General features: G+C 40.4%; 2 protein-coding genes across 5 annotated transcripts in view; one reads left to right on the top strand and one right to left on the bottom strand.

Annotated features, from left to right (window-relative positions):
* LOC138058236 (uncharacterized) overlaps positions 1 to 3,351 on the bottom strand; it is a 22,529-nt gene extending 19,178 nt beyond the window's left edge. For all 3 annotated transcript variants that reach the window (XM_068904132.1, XM_068904135.1, XM_068904134.1), the window contains exon 1: positions 2,006 to 3,351. In XM_068904132.1, the coding sequence (XP_068760233.1) occupies positions 2,006 to 3,287 (1,282 nt within the window). In that variant the 5' untranslated portion in view covers positions 3,288 to 3,351. The remainder of the gene's footprint in view (positions 1 to 2,005) is intronic.
* A 337-nt stretch (positions 3,352 to 3,688) lies between these two features.
* LOC138058241 (uncharacterized) overlaps positions 3,689 to 10,000 on the top strand; it is a 30,551-nt gene continuing 24,239 nt past the window's right edge. For both annotated transcript variants that reach the window (XM_068904156.1, XM_068904155.1), the window contains exons 1-2: positions 3,689 to 3,799; positions 3,964 to 4,000. In XM_068904156.1, the coding sequence (XP_068760257.1) occupies positions 3,716 to 3,799; positions 3,964 to 4,000 (121 nt within the window). In that variant the 5' untranslated portion in view covers positions 3,689 to 3,715. The remainder of the gene's footprint in view (positions 3,800 to 3,963; positions 4,001 to 10,000) is intronic.

Raw genomic sequence — 10,000 nt, 5'->3', positions numbered from 1 at the left:
CTCTGCGTAAGAACAATAGTGAGCTGTGGCAACACAATTGTGCAGTAACAACCTCAGTTTTGACTGTATAATGAGCTCTTTTGAGCCCTGTGATTGGTGCAAAAGTTATTTTTTTCCGATTTGTAGGTGAAAACTGTTGCTTGTACTTTTGACCAACCAGATGTCAAGGGTATTGTCTCTATAAATTACGGTGGTTTCATATTTGGCGAAGTGTAAAACTGGGCTTCCCCATGAACAAATTCTTCAAAATTCCCCGAATGAAAGGATAATTACACAAAGAAACGGTTGTTCCAATCTGCTTTACTTTAGTTACCTAATAACAATAACAAATTTTTATGACGATTTGAATTTGGTGCTTTTTTTTTTACATTAACCAATAAAGCTCCTGTTATAATTATGATTGTTTAACTCAGGCTTGTCACAAACACCTTTGGTTGCCAGATTCCTATTGTTTTCACTATAATTCTTATGGGGATCATTACTTACATTAATGGCAATACTTCTTAACCCTTTAAACTCAGAGGGGTCCTCCATTGACGAGTAAAATCATCTGGCGTTATACAGAGTCAAGTCGTAACTGGGAGTTAAAGGGTTAAATCACTGAGTCATCATTTGTCATTATGCACATGACTATGTACAGTAATATTGTGTATATTTATTTAAAAATAATAATTGTCTTTAACGAAGGAGATATAGGCGTTATACAGAGTCAAGTCGTAACTGGGAGTTAAAGGGTTAAATCACTGAGTCATCATTTGTCATTATGCACATGACTATGTACAGTAATATTGTGTATATTTATTTAAAAATAATAATGGCGTATGACGAAGGAGATATAGGCGTTATACAGAGTCAAGTCGTAACTGGGAGTTAAAGGGTTAAATCAGTCATCATTTGTCATTATGCACATGACTATGTACAGTAATATTGTGTATATTTATTTAAAAACAATTGCCTTTGACGAAGGAGAATGCAGTTAATAATCCTGGATATCCTGTAGTTACAAGGGTGACCTTTTTTTTGAGATTTTTTCCTTGACCGTTTGCATTTTTGTGCCATTTTGAATGACGTCATAGTCATCAGATATGCAAAGACTATCGCACACCTTGTGGTCTGAGCATCATAAAGTGGATATCTAAAGACTACCTCGTTTCTTTTATTCGTAGTCTTCATTTGCATGTGTCAGCAGAGTTTTAACAAAACAAAGTGTTAATAAAACAGTATGGAATGGAATGAAACATCAGTAGGAAAAATGGACCTTCACCGGCATTGGCGGAATTTGATGAGAAAACTGATGACAAATAAACACACGCAGATGAAAGGAAAATAATGTAACTTTATTATTTTAGGGCCAGATTTTGGTATGTATATCTTTATATCTGTTGATTGATGTTTCTGTTTCATGACATACCACTCGGAATACGCATGTCAGGTGAGAAAGCAGAGAGGCAATTCAGTTGCACTGTACTTGAGCTTTAAGGGCACGTGAGTGCAATCACACATGATTTTTTAGGAGCACAACCAAAAATTTAGTCGCATGTGTGACCATTTGGTTGCTAACTTTGAGCCCTGGAACCCAAATTTTGTCCCCACGAAGGCACTTCATAATTAATGATTACTCCTAGTTATAAATTTAACAATTCTCACTTTCCAGATGATTAATTAAGATTCTTTTATGTTCTCTCTTTGGGGACAACATAAACTGTTGGCAGCACATTCTACCGGTAGGTAAGTCTCCCTGCACCTTTGCAATCATGCAATTGCGCAGTCAAAAGAAATTATGGACATGGGAGACTAGGGAAAGGAAAGAGATTTCTTTCCCAAGCCCCCTCCCCCCCCCCCCTCCCCTTCCCCCTTTCCCAATCTAGAGGCAGGCAGGTCTTTTACATGTAAAGAAAATTACTGTACATGTATGCACACGTAATGCCCACATAAATAATTACCCATCAATTAATCAAAGGTTGGGGCTAGAGGGATTAGCAAGTTCCTCTGGAAAACTGCATACCTTGAAAAAATGAAAAGCACACTGTCAAATCTTTCTGTGGATACTTCAATAAAGCAGTGTGAGGAGGAATGAGAGATCTCCCTGTCTGACTTGGTCTGACAAAATACTCAGCACTTTCTCTTTGTAGAGGTCCAATCAGTTCATTAAAAGTCTCCTCATCTGGAAGGAGGACAGCAAAGTCAATCGTCTGGCGATATTTTAAATCCTTCAAGGAATAATATAGAAAGTCTTCTTGCATATCCCTGTCCTTGATAAATAAGTTCATGAACTCAGCAAACAGAGTAGTGTCGCCCATTTCTCGCCAATTTTTCCCAATATCCTCGAGGGTTACTGGCATATCCTTGATGATGTATCGTATCGGCACAAGGATCAGTGGGGTGCCATCTGAAGTCTTGAATAACTCGTATTCACGTCTAAGTTGGTCTGTGCCATAGTAATCCTTGTAGCGTTCCAGGACGACGTCTCTGTGCTCGTCAGAGACGCTACATGGGGCAAATGACTCGTAGATGACATCGAAAGGAGATCTCTTCACAAATTCAAGGAAATTACCACCCCTCCTCTCATAGTGCTTTTTGACTTCTTGCACTTTGCTATGGTTAAAATTAAGCAAATATGGGAGGATCCAAAACAACATGAAGTCAGATATTTTATTTGGGCCGATCTTCGCTTCTTCGCTGTCAGAACGGTTTTCCTCTTTCTTCTTTTTCTTTTCAAAAAACATAAGCAAAATTGAAAACAACAAAACGTATCTCCCTTTCAAATGAATCTGGAGTCCACTGTTGCATGGAGGAACCAAATTTTTCGGGAAATTTCGCGATTTATCGTGTGTTTGCGTGTCGTCTTCCGTCGCTAAACTCACTTCCATCGGTTCTTCTTCCTCAAGACCATCAAAAGTAGATTCGCCGCTGCTAGTTAAACGAGCAAAGCGTGAGAGATCAAGGTAACTCCTCCAGACTTCACCTTCTTCCGCTGTTAACGCCATCTTGCCCTTTTTGTTCTTCGAGTTCTTGCCATACCCCATATGCAAGTAGATAACCTCTGGCACTCGAAAAAGAACCGCATCTTTCCTTTCTAAAATATCTTTGATTACGCGTCCCAGTACCTTTTTTGCTCCATAGTCTTTATATCCACCCTTTTTGAGATCGTAATCTTCGAGAAGCACGAGCGGAGACAAAAAGAGCAAATTCTCACTGTGCTCTGGATCGTAGTGGAACTTAGCCTCCAATTTCATCTTTTTGAGCACTTCAGTCTCTAGCTTCGTTATGTCTGACAATGTGGACATCTTATTTCACTTACTCCAAATCAACCTATTTTAACAAAGAAGCACAAAAGAAACAAAAATTGAAAACGGCGCGTAAATCTAATTTAGTACAACGACAAAAGAGACCCTGGAAACGAGGTTGGCAGTTAGTCACGCAAGCCTGTACCAAACGGTGGCGGTTAGTTAACAACTATTATTAAAGGAGAAGTTTGCTCCAAAATAGTCCTTGTTTTTCTTTTTACCACCAAAAAGCTAATGCAAAGATTGTTTATTCACCACAATTTCATCCACCAATGTGCCTTAAAACCTTATGAAATCCTTCTTTAAATTATCCCGAAAATCGAAACTGGCCGCTGCCATCTTGGCAGTCACTTACTGAGGCAGGAAGTGCAGGCAGGCGATCTAAGCGTGACGTCAAAGAGCTCAACTTGAAGTTTAGGCACGGTTTCATGACTTTGAAACCGCGTCAAAATCGATGCAGTTTGGAGACGTTTACACGGAACCGTTTTCGCCAGAAAATCCAAGTAGTGATGGTATAAGCGAGCGCTGCACTGCGTGCTAAATTCACTATTTTGAATATTGAACAATGCAAATTTCGCGCCAAAATAGTAACCGTATTACTAGGAGTTTCCGTGAGAAAGTGAGTGCTGGCGTGGAAACTGGGAGCAGTGACTGGTCTTTTTTCTTTTTTTAACAGCTGCAAAATTTTAAAGAAACAGGATACCGGAAGAAAGGTATGCATATCTTTAGCATGTGTCGCAGGCGTTACTATTTTATAAGCAAATGCATAATTTCAAAACAATGGCACGTCACTTCATTCTTTGAATTTATACTTCTTTTCTCAAATTTCTGGTCCCTTTTCAGCAAAAGAGTATCCTTTTGAGAAATACTGAGCGTAGCTGAGCAAATGTCAATTTAAATTTACTGTCGTGCTTGAGAATACAGTGAACTCTCTCTTAACGGACACCTCTGTAACACGGACACCTCTATAAGACGGACACCTGGTGCTGGTCCCGGCCGATTTTACTAGAACCAAACTCTCTATAAGACGGACAACAGACACTTTGAAATCGTCAACGGACACTTGTGAGGTGCTGAATGTGACCGCAAATTACGATTTAGTCTTTTTAACACCAGACGTTTAATTGACAGCTCTTATCTTGTCGCCGGAATACATACAGTACAAGTTAAAATTAAATCAGTCATTGTCCCATTCAAAAAATAACTTGGAGGTGACAACCGAATTGAATCGTAATCTAAAACAGGTAGGTTGCGTTCAAGCAAATAACTTAAAACAATTAACTTTAAACAGACGCGTATTCACTGTGCACAAGTCACTTGACAGGTTCAGCATTATTATCTTAAATTTCCTGGGGTCATGCTACGTCGACTCTCTATAAGCCGGACACCTCTCTAAGACGGACAGCTGAGGCCGGTCGCGATGGTGTCCGTCTTAGAGAGAGTTGACTGTAGACTGGGAGCAGTCTCTTATTTTTCAATGACACACAGTTGAGAGCGCGATTGCGTGACACGCCCCGTTTTCACCACTAATTTGCATAAAATAATAATTTCACTCGTCGTGCGTGGCTCTGAGGAAATAAGGACGACTGCTCGTGGTCTAGCTCGGCAACTGACTCTCTCTTCGCTCAACGGTTGAAGACGTTGAAGAACAATTTGACTCGGTGGTCAAAGACTGAACATATACGGTTGAATGATAATCAATATAATGAAGGTTGTGACTTAGACTTGCCACAAGTCGACCTCACGATAATCCCAGGAGAAAATGTTTTAGCGAGCGAATCGTGATTTTTCGTACGCGAAGTAAATGAGCGAGCGACGAAGTCGCGAGAGGTTCGTTCCGCGCGTATCTAGACGAAGGACTTTTCGAAAGTCTAGTTGTGACTGTAAGATTCCCTTCCACGACGTGCACGTGACGTTATTTCGGGTATCAATACCCCGGATAATAGACATAACCCACCACAATCGACTGCGCATGCTTCCGATCTTACATTCAAATTTTGATTTTTTGGCTAATGTCGCTAACGCTCGCCAGCAAAAATCGATGCGGTTTTCGCTGTTTACACGACTTTTGGCAGCGGTTTCAAATCGACACGGTTTCGGCGACAGTCTCGATCGGAGTCGTGTAAATGAAACCGGGTTCGTGTAAACGCTGCCTTATTCTTACATGTATCCTTGGTTTGTACGTGACGTCACAAGAAAAATACAAAACTAAAGAGCCTTTTGAGTTTTTATCTCGATCAGCTTCTAGAGGTTTTAATATCTTTACAAGCTGGCTACGCGGTACGCGGTACGCGGAAAGAATTAAAGTCAAGATGGCGAAGTATCTTTACAAGCTGGCTACGCGGTACGCGGTACGCGGTACGCGGAAAGAATTAAAGTCAAGATGCCGAAGTATCTTGACAAGCTGGCTACGCGGTACGCGGTACGCGGAAAGAGTTAAAGTCAAGATGGCAAAGTATCTTAAGTAGCTGGCAACGCGGTACGCGGTACGTGGAAAATTAAAATTCTAGTGTACCCTAACCCTAACTGAACCGTAAAATGAAAGCTAAAATTTCAAACGAGCGCTTAGGCTTAATCAGTAAACGAGTGCTATATTCTTCACACGGTCTCCGTAAAAAGAGTAGTTAACCGAACCGTAAAATGAAAGCTAAAATTTTAAACAAGTGCTTAGGCCTAATCACTGAAACGAGTTCTTAGGCTTAATCAGGAGTTCTTAGGCTTAATCAGTAAAGGAGTGCTATATTCTTCTCAAGGTCTCGGTAAAAAGTCTAGTTAACCGAACCGTAAAATGAAAGCTAAAATTTTAAGAGTGCTTAGCCCTAATCACTGAAACGAGTGCTTAGGCTTAATCAGTAAACGAGTGCTATATTCATCACACGATCGTGTTAAAAAGCGAAGTTTAAGCGAACCGTGAAATGAAATCTTAAATTTGTAAAGAGTTCTTAGGCCTAATTTCTGAAACGAACGCTTAGGGTTAATCAGGAAACGAGGCTATATTCTTCACACGATCTCGTTAAAAATTCTAGTTACCCGAACCGTGAAATGAAAGCTAAAATTTTAAAAGAGTGCTTATAGGCCTAATACTGAAACGAGCGCTTAATCAGTAAACGAGTGCTATCACAGCGTGCTGCGTACCTTGTAGGCAGCACAAATAACATTGCTGCGCCGTTTTGAAATCATTTATATAACGTTCTTCCGAGTTCACTGTTCCACAGTCTCTTGTCTGTGGAATTACTTAGGCTTTGACCAGGGGCACCCAACGTCAATTTTCGGAAAATATCTGTTCGGAAGACGATTTGAGATCTAGAATTTTCGGAATATTTCTTTTAAAATTTCTTCCTTGCCTGCCTGTCCTAGGATTTTCGAACATCTAAAATGGTAAGCTTGCCCAGTTTTAGCTGATTTTTATCCTATAAAGGTCACCTAGATTTTTCGGGAGCCTTTTTTCTGGATGAGATTTGCGATCAGGTAAGTTTTGATCCCTGTACTTTTCGGATCACTAGACTTTCAGCTAGGAAATCCGAACAAATGTAAAATTTTTAGGGGATAAAAATATGCCTATATCTGTCGTTTAAATAATAAAATACGTTTAACAATGCTATGTTTCAGTGGTTTTGAACTATATTCTCGTTGGGTGCCCCTGTTTGACGCTTTAAGAACGAGGAATGTCACGGCGTACCGCGTACCGCGTAGCCAGCACATATAACATCGCTGCGCCATTTTGAAATTTAGTTCATTTGGAAATTAGTCCAAGTGGCGGGGTATTCTACAGTATTGTACATTCCTATTTCTGGGTACCGCGTACCGCGTAGCCGGCTACGTGGAATATAGATGGAAATGGGCCCACAGAAGGACAGAGAAAAACTCTGACCAGGGGCCTGTTTCTCGAAAGACCCGGTAACTTACCGTGCCCGGTAAGTCACCCGGTAATTACCCGATAAGTTTTCGGGTGTTTCTCGAATCTCCCGTTAATTTCGATCCCGTTATTTTTCCCGATAACTTGCCCGGTAACTTACGGGAGCTTTGGAGCTCTCATTACTCTCCCGTTAAAGTTTACGGGGAACATCATTTTGCTGCAACAAAACAAAATGGCTGCCGAAGACGGACTTTTGTTACGCAGTTTGTCGGCCAAGAACATACCAAGGGAGGCCTTTACTGAATCATATGACCGATACAGAAGTCGTTGAGAGGCATAGGTTGTCAACAGGAAGATTAAATTGGCTGATTGAACGGTGTATTGTAAAGAAGATCTAGAGAGAGAAAGCAAATGCGCGGAGACTCAGGTAAACCAATACAGGCTAATAGTCAAGACGTACCCACGTACTTTCGGTGCCGTAAAACTACAGATGTTAATATATTAAACTTCGGTGAAATCGGCAATAAAGCAAGCCTTGTGTTGGCGTGTGTCTACTTTTTTTCACATCTAAATTCGCAGCACCCAGAGTCTTAATAGGGAACAACTAGCTGCAGCATTTCCAGCAAAAAACAAATGACATGTTGTTAGAAAAAAAAAACATACAAATAAATAAATAAATGGATGCAAACTACTGGAAGGGAAAATTTGGAAAGGAAAAGCGATCGACCATCACGTGATATTGAGCACACCCATGCTGCATGTTTGTCTGAAACAGCAAAGAGGAAATTGTCTCCTTGTGTAAGAATAAAACATGCTTGTGTTCGAGAAAAAAAGGAATTATTATATGGCCATGGACTCAAACTCGACAAAACCTATCAATTAATGCTCATCAAACAATGAACTTCTTTGCGTACGTTGTTTCCACGGCGGTCCGCTTTGTCTCTGTTTTGTTTTGGTGGTGTTCAAGTGTGACAATAAATTCATGTTTATAAATCTTTCAGGCAATTGTGACCGTACTTTACCCTATAGCTGGCTTTCCCACAGTGATTGGAGCAATTGATAGCTCTCTCATTCCTATCTGGCACCCAGACAGTGATGAACATCTCTCTGTTTGCCACAAGGGTTTTCATGCTATTAATTTGATGAGAGTGTGCAATGCTCACCTGCCATCTACAAATTTTGTTTGCATATGGCATGGCTCTGTACATGATTCAACTATTGGAGGGTGGAGGAGGCGGGAATGGGAGACTGTGGGTATGCAATCAATCCCTACAGGTACCAGAAGGCCCATACAAAAATGAAGAACACCACTGAGAGGGCCTTTGGCCTAAGGAAGACAAGATTTCCCTCCTTAATTACTCTGGTGGGCAGTGCAAAGCAGCAAATTTCTGCCTCGCCTCCATTACTCAATAGCTTCTACATAACTTAGGCCCAACTTAACTCAAATATTGTCTTTTGTTTAAGATAAATCTCAACACCAGAGAGATATTTGCAAAGCTAATAAGAGGCATGAGTTAATTTAAACTATAACGGAACAAACTGTTTTGAACTTTTTTGCAATGCAGAGCAGTTTGGTAGGGATCACCTCGGTTAAAGACTTGATTATTGCTTCTTGCTAGCTAGGCCTTGAAAGTGACAAAACATGGAGAGAGTTTTGTTAAATTTACTGTGCATTGAAACCAATTTTCAAGGAGAACATGGAAAAATGTATTTGCCATAGATGGAAAGATTCAACTTTGCAGGGAAAAACACTTGGAGTGAGGTGCACTCTAACAGTAACATTAATTTTATTGGGTCACTTTGTCCAAAAGCCCCTCAACAGTCATCAGGTGAGTTCATTTTAAATGACACTGCAAAAAAGGGAAACAGTAAGGGGGCTTTCATTTATTAGGCACATCAGGGGGGGGGGGAAGTAATGTTATTTTGGAAAAGTATTCAGGGGGTTGTCATATATTGAGCAGCCTTTTGAGGGGGGTTGATTGAAATGTTGGCTTTTCCACTTCATTTCGCTGACTTCAAAGCTGAATGTACCTATTAGAAAAGATTTATAATATTACACCAGTTTTCCTGGCCATTGGAAAACTGTTCCTGGGAACAGGGAAATGCCTGTATTGGGAAATACCTGTAATGAATTAACTCCCAATGGTCTGGACATGGAAATGCACCGCCCTTCCTATGAAGTTTTAAAAGTGAGGGATGCCATATATTTTACTTTTTGTGATGGTATGCAAGCTGAACAGGGGCGTAGCGACCATACATGCACATACCCACATGCGTACCTCCAAAAATCCAAAAACTAAACATTTTATTTTATTTATTTATTTGATATTTCCATTGTAAAGGGAGAGGTCTCTCCCTTTTCCTGTAGTCACATTTACCGTGGATAATGCACTCGTCTACTAAACACTTATATCAGTAGTTCCAAAGGTTGACAAATAAACAACAAAGTAACTGCGAGTGAATAGTTAGCATTTTTTTCATGCTTTGATTTATGAAACTTACCCCTGGAAAACATGGGAAATGGCATTTCTGAGGCCCTAATAATAAAAATTTTCTGGGGAGCATGCCCCCAGATCCTCCCTAGAGGCTCATGCAGAAAGCGCTTGTTTCACTGCACCTTCCTGTGGGTACCTATTAAAAGAGAAAAACCCTGCTACGCCTCCTGCTGAATTGTTGCTTCTAAGGATATAGATGTTGAATATAAGCATTAATGCTAATAACACATGAATGCATTGGATGAACTGGCTGAGCTGTTCTGCTTTCATGTATATGTTAGGTGGCTCCCATATGTATGAGGGAGAGAAAGAGGGGGGTTGAGATATAATGCTGGATAAAGATTGGGGTTATGTGATTGTTG

Source organism: Montipora capricornis, chromosome 7 (genome assembly GCF_036669925.1).
Source record: "Montipora capricornis isolate CH-2021 chromosome 7, ASM3666992v2, whole genome shotgun sequence".
NCBI lineage: Eukaryota > Metazoa > Cnidaria > Anthozoa > Scleractinia > Acroporidae > Montipora > Montipora capricornis.
This window is presented reverse-complemented; position numbering and strand designations above follow the sequence as displayed.